Below are 15,379 nucleotides of genomic sequence, written 5' to 3' on the forward strand. Positions count from 1 at the left end.
AAAGACTTGTGATGTACAATTTGATGAGATTGTTGCTGCAAAGTTATTTTCAAACTGAAGAATAAATGATGATGATGAGGAAAGATTCATTTTTCCTTTTATTATTAACAAACATGAGTAGAGTCGATGAATGCGGAGCTTGGTTTCATTTCCATGATTACATCAGGGAGTTTGAGGTGTAAAACACAAGTTCATTTAGAAAGTGGACGTTATAATTTTCACCTCATAGTTACTCATTTTTTTATTTGACATATTTACGCTCTGTTATTGGATAATAAGACATTTAGGTAAAAACAGGGCAAGAATCTGCAGCCTATTACCTCCTACTTTTGATTGTATATTTTTATTCCCTCCCTTCGCTCCCCTTTGTAAACAAAAATATAATGTTGGGTCACATGTGATGAAAGTATATTTGTAATTCGTCATCATGTCATCACAAATAACTCCACAGTTCTGGCTCTGACTCACAGTGAGCATATACTGTCTGTTTTCTTGTAATACTAACACTAGGGTTCGTTCTTTTCATGCTTGTTTGTTAACCATTCTTCTTATATCTTATTATTTCTTGTGTTTTATGTTGTTTTATGTTGTTTTTTAAGCTTCTGGACGTCCCCTGATAACCATTGCACCCTGTGTTTAATATCACAACTTGAACTTTGGGTTATTCTGTCAGGCAAAGTCTGCAGAAATGCTGACTTGCGGAAAGTGAGCATTAAAGGCTCTAAATGTCTGCTGGAGAGCCCTCGTGCCCTCGATGGTTTGACAGTGGGACCTAAACCCTCACGAACCTACCAGGAACGAGTCTCCAAGTCTGTGAGGGTGGACACTGGGATTGGGCCGGGCAGTCTGTTCATGCAGGATCTCAGAGGAGGCGCTCAGATCAGGTGAGGAGCAGGCAGGTGTAAACAGGGTCAGGTAGGAAAGCCCTCTCAGCTGGAAAGATAAGGGTATAAAGACAATCTGCAAATGAGGACAGAAACAGGGTTAATATATTTACTGAGCGTAATGAGGTAATGAGTTGGTGAGCGGGGGGGGGGGGGTGGAGGTCAGGTAATGCAGGTGGTGGAAACACTGAAGGAGGAGGAGGAGGAGAAGAAGAAGAAGGAGAAGGCGGGGGTGGAGGCGGCAATGGAAGGCAGATGAGAGAGAGTGCAGTACAGAGCTGGGGCTCAGGAGACAGAGGGACTCAGGTTATTTACTTCAGTTAAAGTAAAAAATACTTTGTTACGAATAAAAGTCCTACATCCAAAATCCTATTGAAGTAAAAGTACAGAAATATTAAAAGTGAAATTTAAGTATCAAGAGTAAAAGCAAAAATGCCCCCTGTGACTGATACATGATGATGATATTATTAGGTTGTTAACACACGTCTCTACACAGAATTCAAGGATCTTAATGATCAGCTGTTTGAAGGATCATATTCCAGCTGGATGTCACCTGGTGGGGGACGGGGGAAATCTTCAACCCACAGCAGAGATCACAGCTACATTACAACAGACTGTGGCTATTAGGCTGCCAGTCAGCGCTAGTTGTGTAGGCTGACCAGCATTTTCTTAAAAAAATGTTTCCGTTGAATGAATTGAATGTAAGTTTTTATAATAAAATTAAATTGCAACTGACTTCACTGCATCTGACTTCACTGCAGAATGAATCACTGCATGACTTCACTGCAGAATGAATCACTGCAACTGACTTCACTGCAGAATGAATCACTGCATGACTTCACTGCAGACTCACTGCATCTTGAATTTACTGAAAACTGACTTCACTGCATCTGACTTCGCTGTAGATTGATTTCTTTACAGACTCACTGCAGAATGAATCACTGCATGCACAGTTCAGTGATTACATATCATGTACAAACACACCACATCATCTCTTGAATTCTGTTTAATTGTGTTTAATCATTTCACCCAATCACTTGACGATCAGATTCTTCATGATGAAAATGAACAGGCTTCAGTTTGATTCATACAGATGAATTTTCTCCACATCAGGAAACGTTCAGGTGTTTGATGGACAGAAGAGAAGGATGAGCAGAAACATTTGGATCAGCCTCAGCTACCAACATGATCGGTCTGATGCTTTTAACAGTGACGTCATATTTCTTTTTTTTCTTTTCTTTTTTCTTTTTACTTTTCATTTTTTTCATGTTATGACAATAACAAGCAAGGAACAAACATGTAGGACAAACAGGCATGAGATCATGGGATGGCAATTGACTCTATTTAAAGAGGAATATTGAGTTAAAAACCATACTTATAATCAATCTGTGTTTTTGGTTAAATAAACACACAATTTTGTCCATCGTTTTTCCCTCAGTTCTTTTAAGAGTCGAATGGAGTAAGTCATCTGTTCTAAAAGATGCAGCTGTTTAACAACATTAATAAAGAGTCCAGTAGTGGGACAGTTCTTCTGAAGCCAGCATTTTCTAACAGCTTTTTTACTTGCTGCCAGCATGATCTTTAAGAGGCATTGTCTTTGCGTAGTCCATCAGGGATGTGTCCGAGATAGAGGGATTGGAATTTAACATTGACATCAAATCCCAGGATTTTTGAGATAGTTGCTGCTATATCCTTCCAAAAAGGCTGGATAGAAGGACAAGACCAGAAGACATGAGTGTGATCAACATTAAGTCCACTCCCTCCAGCAGGGCGGCTGCGCACCAGTTTGGTTAGACTTCTGTTTAGGAGTCATAAAGTCTCTCCAGGTTTGGGAGTTGGTGGAGGATGACTGTGTTTCCCCAGCATGAAGCCACATTTCTTCACTTATTTCAATGTCCAGTTCTTTTTTCCCATCATTGTTTTACATAGTCCGTTGTATCTTTGTTCAGTGATGTGATGCCATGATATAGCTTGCTTATAAGACCTTTGTTGTTTCCCGAGATGTAAGCATCAATAAATATATGAATTACAGGTGACAGTTCTCTTGGATTAGAGCCTTTAAGCTTTTTACAGAAATAATGGTGGAGCTGTAAATATCTATAAAAGTCCTGTCCTCCCAACCCATATGTCTGACTGTATCTTTAGTATAGCAAAGCTGGTATGAAGTCAGGATCACATGTTGGCCATCTAAGTAATTTAACCTCAGTAGTCCAATTTCATGTGATGAGTGATGCCAACGTGTTTTTATGTTACCTATGATTCTGAATGTGTTTTTCTTATTTCTTTGTACTTACACATCTTTAACAGACCAGGTGTAATAGTTTCTTCAAACTACCTGGAGGCTGCAGAGAGGACGAGCTCCTCCATAACACCCACCTGAAACAGAAGACACAGAGACACTTTGATGTGAACAGCAGGAACCAGTGTCTCCAGCTGGCAGAGCTGCCTGTAACAGCCGAGGATGACACGGAGCTGTGACCACTTCTTTACCTTGATGTACCTTTGGCTATATTTGAAGTGACCAGAGAAAAAGCTCATTTAAATCAGAGGTAGTTCGTTGGTGCATTGAAACTTTTGCATTTGTCCCCCAGTTGCTCTGGGCCCCAGAAAAAAAAAATAAATCAAGCATTTTATTGACACTTTAAATGTATGAGCACCAGTGTGGACCAGTCTCAAAGCTCCTCTGTTTCCTCTTTCTGCCTGCACTTGTCAGCTATTTCCCCAAATATTTTTGTCAAGGGCAGATGCTGTTGAACTGCAACTCCCTCCTCTCTGTTGCATAAAGCAGAAGTCTCTCTCCCTCCTCCAGCTAGTTCAGAATCCAGCAGCTCGGCCTCTCGCTGCTTTATCAGACAACATCACATCACTTGATCCTCGCTTCACTCCACTGGCTCCTTGTTGGTTTTAGAATTGATTTTACTGATCACTTGTAAAGCGCTGGGACCTCGAGCTACATCACAGAATCATTAACCCATACGAGCCAGTTCACAGCCTTAGACCCTCGGCCAGGACCCTTCTAAAGTCCAGGCTTAAATCTAAAGGTGACTGTGCTTTCTCCATCAGGACCCCTTGACTTTGGAGATAAGGAAGAATCAGTGACTTCTTTTAAAACTTTTTTTAATAGACTTCCTTTTCTGTGATGTCATCTTTTTATCGTTCTTCTATTGCTTTTATAGTGTTTGTTTCTATTGCTTTTATACAGCATCTACTCTCTCTGACTGTCCTTACTTACACTGAAGTATATTGTATGTCTCCCTCTTAACTTCACCTAATTTCTGTCTTTCAGCCTCTTGCCATTATTGCTTCTGCCTCGATTGTCAAAGTGCTTTGTAAGATAAATAAAGTTATTATTATTATTATTATTGTTTATATTTCCATGTGTCTGATGTGGACAAACTTATTTTAGAACACAATTACAGCTACAACATGTTTTCATTATAACTGGGAGAAGATTTAAGTCATTAACAAAGATTCCCAGCCATTACATCAACAAATAAAATGAACTGTTGTGCATCTGCAGAATAAGAGTCAGAGGCAACATCCGCTTCTGTATGAACTACAGATGTAGCACAGAGCGCTTCTGCCTCCCTCCGGTCACAGTGTCTCCCTGACACACCTACAGCCTGTACCTGTCCACCTGCTCCACAGTGTTACCTGGCTGCTGTCTCCCACACTGAGGTTCTTCAGCTGGTAGACTGTCACTTGTCCATCACTGTCTCCGACCAGGACACATTCTGTTTGTGTGGCAAACAGCAGGGACGTCATCTTCACACCGGCGGCAGCCGGCTGCACAGAGACCGGGTCCAGACTGAAGGAGAGACACGGGACACATCAGAGAGACAGACCGGGTGAAATTCCACAGACAGGTTCTGTCCTCAGTCCCACTCACATGCTCCAGTTCAGGTCCCAGATCTCCAGCTGTTCCTCATTCACGGCTCCGAACACTGTTGCCCACTTTGGGGACCACTGGACATCGCACACTGCCGTCTGGGTGGAGGTGAAGCCTAACACTGGTTTGAGGTGGTCCTGCTTCCAAAGCTGGATGGTCCAATCAGAGGAGCAGCTCAGGAACACATCAGGACTGTGTGGACACCACGCAACCTGGTTCACAGGACCCTGAGGCGGAACCACACCTCAGTGTTACTGAGGTTCTCTGTGATCACTTAGACAAGTGACAAGTCAAACTATCCGACCTCAGCATGGAGCTGCTCCTCTCTACACATTTACATTCACTGCAACAACAATCCTTTTCCTTTGCTCAACATGAGCAGAGTTTCAGGTTCTTACCAACATGGGAATTTGACATGCAATGTGTATCATGTGACCATCATGTGACCCCTGTGTTATCATTGTGCACATGTGATAGTATAAATACAGGGACCTGTTCATGAAGCTGACTCTACAGGTGAGCCGCAAACAGAGTCTAATAAAAAGCAGTAACATCACAACAGCTGAAGGGCTAGTGAGCAATGCATTGTGGGATAGAGACTTAATGGATTTACAAGGTCACCTGAAGAGATGAATATAAGCTTCTGAGGTTAGTGCGGAATAATTAGGTCTTTAAAGCAGCCTCATCAGAGGTTGTGTGGAGGCTTTTATTCTGAAGGACTCACAAAGTGTTCCCTGAAAGTCTCCAGGAACTGCTGACTGTTGGAGCAGGAGAACTTGTGGATGAGGCCTTCCCCTGTACCGGCCAGGTAGAGACTGGAGTCCTGCAGGGAGGAGGAGCAACAATAAAAACACACGAGCTGTAAAACCAGTGTAACTGTCCCGCATCAGCCCAGGACACTCAGCTGGGACCAGCCTGGAGTCTGACTCTGTTATAAACTTACTGTTGGATGGAAGTCAACACACAGACCAGGAGTCAGTGCTGACAGAACACTTTCTGTCCTCTGTCCTTTATTGTTCTTCCTCGTGTTATGAATCCTCTTCAGCTTCATCACATCTGTGACAAAAGATTCGCAGTAGTTATGTTACATGTTTTTACAGTAAGATACAGAGGTGGACACAGCTCCATCACTGGAGTCAGAGTATAGATCCTGCTGCTCAGACATGACTCCAATACATATATAAAGTTTTTACTTGAGTTAAAGTACTGCAGTACTTTATTTGAAAAATAGTGAAGTATTCAAAAGTAAATTTTTTATGTCAACACTCTGTTGTATTGTTCCACATTTACAGAATCTACTGGTTCTTGGATTGGTTCTTTCCTGTGATGAACACAGTGTATGGTCTATCACATTTTTCAAAGTAAAAGAAAATTCATTCACTGGCTAAAAGCTCTGCTTCAAAGTAAGAGTCCTTCATAGAAATGTAGTGGAGTCAAAACTACAATATTTGTCTTTTAAGTGTAGTGGCCTAAAAGTCAGTAGTTTACAAAGAATTAATACTCAAATAATGAACAGATACTGGAAAATAAACTGAAGCACAGTAAATGTAAATGTACTTTGTTACTGTCCACCCCTGATTAAATACAAGCACATTCTCAGAGCATTTTTAAATATTAAACTTATACCGTTGTAGTTCCAACAAGACAAAATGTTTAATCATAATTTTTTAAAATGAAGTTAAATAAAACCAATCAGGCATATTGACAGAATCGCTGCTGGCTGTAACCACCTGTGCAGTCGAGGCCGTTGTTGAAGACAAACCACTTGCTGATCCTGCCGTCTGCACACACAGAGAACAGAGCCTCGGTCTTCTCCTCTCCTGTCAGGCTCAGCTCCTGTTGAGTCCACCTGAGCTGCCACACTGGGCCCAGGTGCTTGTTGGGACACTCACTGCTCAGAGACACACACACAAAGACATAAAGAGCGATACCGTGTGAAACATCATCCTCCACACCGCCAACAGTCAGAGCCAGAGGCATTATGTTTTCAGCTTGTCCGTCCGTCCCATTCTTCGGAACGTGTTATTTCATGTCAGAGCTGCACTGTCACATACACACACACACACTCACACACACACACTCAGTCCTCACCTGCTGCTGAAGACATGCGACCTGTCGTCTTGACTCTGCACGTTGTAGATGTTGACGGTGCCGTCATGCAGTCCCACAGCCAGCTGCCCGGGGCTCTTGGCTGAGAAGTCCAGAGACGTCACGGCGCTGTCACAGAGGAGGACTCGCTCAGGCCACTGCAGAGGAGACACATGACTACAGCTGGAGCTCACACATGGACTCAAGTCAACAACGTCTGGAAGTCTGGGGAGGTAAATAAAGGTCGAATCAAGTCTTACTGTGGGATTTTTGAAGGACCAGCAGCACACTAGACCTGGTCTCTGGTCAGTGGAGTCAGATTCACCATAACCCACAGCCAGGAGGTCCTGACAGAGAGAGCACAGGAAGACGTTTCTTTATGTCACATTTCTCTTATTTGAGAGAATTCAGTCTTAGTTTATAACTTTTCAAACAAAGAAATAAAAGAGTAAATGTTTGTAATAATAATGTCACCGAGAGCCAGTGATTCATTTGCAATTCATGCCAGACGATTTTATTGATAATTAAAATATTATTATATTATACAGTATGTTTGGCATCACACTTTCCTGTAATAGTATCTGAACAGAATTCAGTTTGTGCTGCTGAAAGTATTCACATCTGAAAAACTGAAGAACCATGTTGTCTCAGTTACTCTGGATCCATAGACTTCACTGACAGCAGTTTTATTTTCCATACAAAGTACTTTTAATGAAAACTACTGAAAAGGTTTTCTGGGATTTACAACTAAGACACTGTGGAAAGACATTTTTAAATGCTTTCAGCACTGCAATTGAAAATTCAGTTAACGTGTCACTAGATTACCCAGGTTCCACACTTCTGATTAGCAACACAAGTTTCAGATTCAAATAGGTCTGGGTTGCTCAGTGTTGGCTCTTTGCCCAGGATGAAGAAACAAGTGACCAGTCAAAGCTCAGAGGGCAGGCGGGCCGACCTGAGCCAGGTGTTTGGGCTGTATACCACCTGAGCACAGATGCTCTGAGCAGCGCGTCCACGGTTTGACTCTTTGATGCATGTCATTTCACTTCTCAATGTCCCCTCAACTCCCTGTCTCTCTACACTGTCCAAAAAGATATAAAAGGACCCCAAAAAATCTGTTGTGCTATTTTTCATAGACTGACAGACAGACAGATACACAGCAGTGTGTGTTACCGGGTTCTTCCTGTTCCAGGCCATGCTGCTGACACTGCGTCCTCTGCTGAGCTCACAGCTGAAAGACCACAGACGCTCCAGAGCCGGAGCTCTGCAGCTCTCTGTGTCCTTGTCTCTCTGTCCCATGGGTCTGTCTGGGTCTGACATAATCATTCATCACAGTCACACAAGGTCGGGGGGGGTAATGTGTGTAAATGCATGTTGATTCACCTGTGAGTGTGAGTGTGTGTTACCTTCTCGTACAGGCAGCTGTCTGTAAGCAGCCAGCTGAGGTTGGAAGGTGTTTCCCAGGATGCTCCTCTCCATCACCAGTAAGGTCTGCTGGAATCTCACTGACAGCATGATGAGCTGCAGGTCTGACTCAGCATTTAAACTCCCTAACACCTCCATTTCTTTCAGTGAGCTTGCAGCACTGGCTGAGGAGGGATACAAGACAATAACACACACCTGTACCTGTTGTTGTGAATCATAATGTGAATCCTGACAGTATCTCTGGCTGTTACCTGTACTGGCTGTGCTGCAGACTGACAGGCTCCTCTCTGCAGCTCTGCTGGTGTCCACAGCAGCCTCCGGATAGTCATTCTGCGCCGGTTCAGGCTTCTGCACTGTGACATCCTGCTCAGGGTCGCACAACGTGTCATACATGTCCCAGGTGGTGACAGTTGCACCTATGGAAAAACATTCAGTCCACTTTGATAATTGATTAATCACTTTTCATTTTAAGATTGAGTTATATTTATAGATAAATATTAATATTATTTCATTTGAGCTTTCTGAATGTGAATATTTTCAGGTTTTCTTTCTCTTCTGTTCTAGTAAACTGAACGTCTCTGGGTTAAGGACAGTTGGTCGGACAAGACAAGACATTTAGAGACCTTACCTTGGACTTGGACTCCACCACAAACTGTGTATCTTTGATGTCTCACAAATGTGTTGAATGCATTCACTTACTCATGAAAATAAAAACATTTTCAATTACATTTAGGTTTGCTAGCTAGCAGTCTTCTTCTTCACTGTCTTTGCAGTCACTGCCACCAACAGCCAATCAGTGGAACTGCACGAGCATCAGTTAATGCAGACTATAATATATAAGACTGTAAAAACAATCACTGCCTGTCATCCACTTTAAACCTGTAAAAACAGATTATTCTGGCTACATGGGGGCAGCAAAAACAAGTTGTTACACAGCATTGACATATCTAAGTTATTATACTGTAGTTGTTTTCTGTATTTACACATCCAGTAGTTACAGAGCAACATTATCATTCATTCAGAGTTGTGTGTCTAGTCAGCTGAGTCCAATATTCTGTCAAATTTAGGTCCTGAGGGAAATATCTAGCTCGTTAGCTGCTAAATGCTCCACTATGTTCACCAGCTGCTCTCTGACTGAGTCTGACTTTTCCTCTGAAAACAGCTGCTGCTGCTGCAGCTGAAAACAACTATGAGAGCAGTGACTTCAACCAGAACAGTGACGTTGTCTCTGGACAGATAAACAACGAGCTGAGACCATAGACTGCAAACAAAGATGGACGTAGCCTCTGTGACGTCTCTGAAACTCCAAGTGAGCTGCTCCACCGTCGCCATCTTGGCAGTGTCTGACACCGCCCCTAACTTCCAGCTAATCCAAAAATGGTCAAAGAGGAGGGGCATGTGGAGCTGAGACTTTGGTGCATGGTTGTGGAAGGCATATGCTCACCCACCTGTCACTCAATGTGGCCACACCCTCAATTCTCCATAACTTTAAACCTTAATAAAATGTAAACAGGTGAGTTATATAAACAGGTGTCATGAAGGAGGAAATTAGCTGTAGAGACTAAAACAGTTTTTGTACCAGGCTGTAAACATGTTTATTTCTGCTGTAAAGTTGGACATTTTAACATGGGAGTCTATGGGGATGGACTGACTGGTGGAGCCGGACTCTAGTGGTCATTAGAGGAACTGCAGGTTTCTGCACTTCAGTGTTGGCTTCATGTTTCAGCCCTGGAGGTTGAGGCTTGGGTGAAAGTCACTATAAAGCTCAGTAAAGCTGAACAGAACCGCGGGTTCGTCTCATAATCTTCGGTAGGTTCATCACTATGAGTGACCCCTTTCACACTGTCACACTGTTTTCACAAATAATGATTATAACTTCTCTAAAGTAGCACTAATCAATATTTTTATATTTACACTGTAAGTACACTGTGTCATATGACAGAAGGGACTTTCTAACCTCTGTTAGCTCATCGTTTTAGCACACTCCCATCACATCAGCCTCATTTCCAGCTCTGACAAACCCACAGTACACGACCCAGAACAATGCTTTTACATAGTAAAGTATTGACCAGGTAAAGAGCTGGATATTCTCTCAGGAGCTGGTAGAGACCAAAACAGAGCTGAAAGAAAAGTTAATATTAGATTTATGTTGATGATGATGCTCCTTATCTGCTGGAGCAACTTTATAATGTGATAATATGTCAGTGTTGAGTTTTTCAGCTTTGTTCGCTGCCCCCAAGTCACTTAATGCATGTTGAAGACTGTGAGCTGACCTGTGTCCACCGTGACGATGCTGTCACTCTGGACATGTTTGTTCTTAGCTGCTCCGTTCAGCGTCTGCACCGACTGATCCGTGTACTTATCATTGCCCATTCTATTCCTGCAGACATCAGCGTAATGATTGTTCCTCGCTCTGTACAAACAAGGTGAAGATGACACCAGCTTGTTAAAACAAAAAAATAGAATAACATTTTTCAATCACTTATCAACAGATAAAACTCACTTCTGTTCCACAGCCACGTCTTTTCTGGGGAAAGTCTTGCAGTAGCACTACTCAAAGTTGGATTTGTTCAAATTTTGTCCAATAGTGAAGGTGTTTAGGAAGAGGAGAAGTTCACTTACACAATCACCTCTGCATCATCAGCGTCCACTGACACCAAGGTGCTGGGTATGTCCAGCAGTGAAATGCTGTCTGTCTCACAGATGTCGACATCTATGAGTTCTCTCAACATTTCCTCTGTCAGCTGTTCTCTCACAGATTCTCGTTTCCCCTGCACATCTGGAGGAAGGAACAAAAGACACAAAAACCAAATACCACAAACGGTATGTTACAGCTGCCTGATACAGAGAACTGTGACATTCACTCATACTTATCTTAAATCAACTTATTGTCGTTAATGATGAATCTCAAAAATGTATGACTAAGAAATAAACAATATAACAAACCAGAAAAATTGTATATTTGTTTTTTAATGAAAGGAAAAGAAACTATTGTAGTGAACCTGGGAAGTTGATGGGCATGTCTCGTTTGGAGATCGTCTCCTCGATCTCCTCGTTCATTGACTCTATTGTCGACTGGCTGGATATTCTGCTGCTGCCAAACACTGACCTGAGGAAAGAGCAAGATGGCATGTGTGACACTTTACACTTTACACAAGGTACAAAAACAGACACAACCACTATTATAACATATGATGTAGTACATTCTTAACCATAACAATCACATTTCAAAAATAAAATGACCATTTTATGTCTCATCAATAAATCATACATTCAGCTGATTTTATTGATTCACTGCTGAATCATATATCATATATTTCACAAAGTTTGCCTAATTGAGTAAATGACCTCAGATCAGCTCTAGCTGCTGTAGACCAACATCAGCCTGTTGTCATGGTACCTGGAAAACGGCATGGTGAAGCTGCCCGTGGCTGTTGTCTGGTCTGATGCTGATCCAGTAGAAATTTCATCCACAAAGAACCTGCTGGCTCTGGCCTGCACTGATCCTGGATCTGCCTGGTACAGCGGCAGAGGAGTGACATCGTTGTCTTCTTCGTCAAACACCTGAAACACGGGAGATTTTACCCACCTAGTTAGCAACAATATTACTGCTAATGCTGCATTTGTGTGCTCTAAGGACAGTCCCAATTTCTGAGATGGGAAGTCTTTCTTCCCACTTTGGTGTGGTCATGTGCTTTAAGTCTGAATGTGGAAACAACATGGACGCTACAAAGAAGATGTGATTGCTCAGAGCAACAACACGACGTTGATAGCTGTTCCCAGTATTCATGTCACTGCTGATAAATAACTCTTCTAAGTAATCTATGTCACTCTACGTAGATGGCAACTACCTGTTACAACAACCTAATTCCATATTACAAATTAAATTTGAGCAAAAAAAATAAAAAAATAAAAAAAATAAAAATAAAAATATATATATATGCACTATTGCCCATAAAGTTGGAATAATTTGTTTACAGACACATTCCTCTGTTTATTCCTGTTCCTATAAATGCATCAGTAATCACTTTTGACCAGGTGCAATAATTACATTATGTGTCCCAATTACCCAGGTGAAATGAAATAAATCACATTGTCACAATCATTTCATGGAAAGAGGTAAAAAATATTTTGTTCCAACTTTATGAGCAACAGTGTATATGTATATATATATATATATATATATGGAAGCCGCCACCATTCCACCATTTTACTGCGTAAATGACGTCACAACTCGGTGAATGTCCTGTATCAAAAGTTTCACAAACTGTCACAGTTGTTCTGACGTGGGGGGTTGCTCACATAAATTTTCCCAGTTTGAAACTTATTTTTTCAGTTATTCCGACACCACATAAATGTTTCTATACAGTATAAACGACTACTGCTATAAACAGCAATAACGCAGGACTAAGATTATCCCTGCGTTCATGTGGCGTCACCTTCAGAAACACGACAGACGAAAGTGAATGTTTGGTTGATGGTTAATGGTGAGAAACTTTTGATTAATCATTCAAATTAACGTATTGCATTATTTTTTCTCGCTAAAATATAATTTGTAATGATATGATTAGTTAGAAAAGTTATTTTAGGCATCTTTGTAACATTGATGTTGTTTCCACATTCAGACCGTAAACACATGAACATGAAGAACGACTTCTCTATTCGGCAAATGGGACCAACCGAGGAGCACCTGAACGCATCATTTATGTGTACTGTGTATCCCATGGTTAAATCACCCGAGCCGCTTGTCTAGGAGTCTGAACGACGCTCTTTTCCAGAACTTTGCTGCCTCCGCCCAGACTGAAGCTTCTCCGGCTGCAGGACCCGGCGACGCTGTTGGTGTGTCTCTGGTTGAGTCCATGAGCTCCGGACACCGAGACGTTCTGAGCTCGAGAGGAGCTGAGACAGTGACGTAACACAGAGGAGCTGAGACAGTGAAGAACACAGAGCTGAGACAGTGACGTAACACAGAGGAGCTGAGACAGTGAAGAACACAGAGGAGCTGAGACAGTGACGTAACACAGAGGAGCTGAGACAGTGAAGAACACAGAGGAGCTGAGACAGTGAAGAACACTGAGGAGCTGAGACAGTGACGTAACACAGAGGAGCTGAGACAGTGACGTAACACAGAGGAGCTGAGACAGTGAAGAACACGGAGGAGCTGAGACAGTGAAGAACACGGAGGAGCTGAGACAGTGAAGAACACAGAGGAGCTGAGACAGTGAAGAACACGGAGGAACTGAGACAGTGAAGAACACGGAGGAGCTGAGACAGTGAAGAACACGGAGGAGCCGAGACAGTGAAGTACCACAGCGACTATTTGCTTTTAATGACTTCCTATGAACAAATGTACTTACGGCCTCAGCACCAAAGTACGTCTCTTCTTTCTTTCTCCCTTCGCCACCGACGTAGACATGATTCTAGCGTTGTTATATGGCTTCGCTTCTGAGTTGCCATAGCAACGTGACGCCCCGGGCCCATTCCTGTGTAATCACCATAGGTAACCACCATGGTAATCACAGATATGTGTGTTGTTCGATTTAACATAGATATTTAGAAAATCAGTAAATAAAGAAAAAATAATCCCAGTTTTTACTTGTTTAATTCAAATAACTTTATTGGCATGAACTAAAACATGTTTACAGATGATTCAAATATTACATATAGTATGTTACAATTAAACAATACAAATAAATAAACAATATAAATGTAGTGTTGCATATACATTTTAAATACACGTGTCATACATTTATGCTGTTATTACTGATTGATTGTTACGTTTTTTAAAAAGCGAGAGAGAGAAATAATTTGTAAACCAACAACTAGCAGTCCTTGTAGAAAGTGGCAAAATTAGAAAAAAATGAATTCATGGAATATCTTTAATGCTAGTGACATTTTTATTGCCTTTGAGTAATCTGATCCAATCAGCATATAATATTTTTTGTGATAATGGTTCCAGATGTTTTCTTTGCTCAGCTGTGTAGATATTAACTGGAGATGAACTTACATTAGAGGTGAAGAGGTAAGTGTTTGCAGCCTATCCGACAACAGTGATCTACTGTATCTGCTCCTTTAGTGTGTGGGTTCAACATAGAGTCTTAAAGGTGCTTTCTTGGCGTGTGTGTGTGTGTGTGTGTGTGTGTGTGTGTGTGTGTGTGTGTGTGTGTGTGTGCATCTGTCTCAGCCTCACCCGTTGAACAGTGACCACATGTTCTGTTTTCTTCGGGTTGCCATGATTTTTTATGTGGACTGCCAGTTTGTGGTCACTGAGCCTGGACTTGGTCTGGATCTGCTTCTGGTTTCTATCTCTGACGGTGTCTCTGGTCAGACATTAGAAATAAATGTAAACGGCTCCAGTATCTGTGGTTACCAGACAGTCCATATGGAGGGCTATAAGGGTCTGTATATTTTCATTCTAAGTCCTTTATTCCTTCTGCTGTTAGGCTGCTCAACACAGACAATACTCATTTTAAATGATTGCTATTTTAGATTAATTCATTGGATATGTTGTTCTATTTATTGCTTTTATTTATTGTTTTACTTATTAACTGTCCCATGCCTTTTGAGGTTTCCTCTGATATTTGAACTATATCTGGTTGGTTGGTTGTCTGTTGAAACCGAATGTATGGACTGGGAACATACAAATGAATTGCCCATGGGGGATAAATAAAGTTGTCTGAACTACTCCTTTGAGAACAATCAGTTTATGGATGTGCCCAAATTTCCTCAAGTCCTGTTTATGTGTATTATTTTACTTCCTTTTTTAAAACTGTATTGAGTGATATGTATTTTGTAAAGCACTTTAAACTACATTTTGTGTATTAAAAGTGCTCTGTATATAATTATGTGATGTGATTGGCTGCAAAGGGAGAAGGTGGTGACATCATCAGTCATGAAAAGTCACATTATGAAATAAAATGTCACAAATTAAAAGCATCATTGGGAAAAATGACATTATGAAGTAAAACCAATGTTTAGTTATAGTCAAAAGTTCTTTATGACATGTTGCCATCAAACTGACGAAGTGACACGACACAGTGAAGTGATTAGAAGCTGTTCTGTAGTTTATCTGACAGCAAGAACACAAACAAAC

The 15,379-nt window shown here is 41.5% G+C and overlaps 1 protein-coding gene across 3 annotated transcripts; it reads right to left on the reverse strand.

The window, feature by feature from the left end:
- Positions 1-1,890: 1,890 nt before the first annotated feature.
- On the reverse strand, positions 1,891-15,235 carry dnai4 (dynein axonemal intermediate chain 4). 3 transcript variants are annotated; one of them, XM_056391971.1, is made up of 17 exons: positions 13,644-15,235; positions 13,023-13,185; positions 11,687-11,850; positions 11,289-11,395; positions 10,909-11,065; positions 10,560-10,699; positions 8,538-8,702; positions 8,268-8,450; positions 8,035-8,174; positions 7,122-7,208; positions 6,865-7,019; positions 6,504-6,664; positions 5,717-5,829; positions 5,498-5,596; positions 4,774-5,000; positions 4,539-4,692; positions 1,891-3,260 (listed from the first exon to the last, which is right to left on the reverse strand). In XM_056391971.1, exons 1-17 carry the CDS (start codon positions 13,700-13,702, stop codon positions 3,216-3,218), a joined length of 2,319 nt encoding a protein of 772 aa, XP_056247946.1. In that variant the 5' UTR covers positions 13,703-15,235; the 3' UTR covers positions 1,891-3,215. The 3 variants fall into 3 exon arrangements, with proteins under 3 accessions (XP_056247946.1, XP_056247945.1, XP_056247947.1); XM_056391970.1 differs by having other exon boundaries at positions 13,023-13,212; XM_056391972.1 differs by lacking the exons at positions 4,539-4,692; positions 4,774-5,000 and having other exon boundaries at positions 13,023-13,212.
- Positions 15,236-15,379: the final 144 nt, after the last annotated feature.

This window comes from Seriola aureovittata, chromosome 12, assembly GCF_021018895.1.
Source record: "Seriola aureovittata isolate HTS-2021-v1 ecotype China chromosome 12, ASM2101889v1, whole genome shotgun sequence".
NCBI lineage: Eukaryota > Metazoa > Chordata > Actinopteri > Carangiformes > Carangidae > Seriola > Seriola aureovittata.

Coding starts and splice junctions, on each gene's coding strand:
- dnai4 (XM_056391970.1), bottom strand. CDS start 13,702: ATGTCTACGTCGGTGGCGAAGGGAGAAAGAAAGAAGAGACGTACTTTG. Junction 5,830..6,503: donor CAACGGCCTCGACTGCACAG/GTGGTTACAGCC, acceptor CTTTTGTCACAG/ATGTGATGAAGCTGAAGAGG. Junction 3,261..4,538: donor GTGTGGGAGACAGCAGCCAG/GTAACACTGTGG, acceptor CTTCTGTTTCAG/GTGGGTGTTATGGAGGAGCT.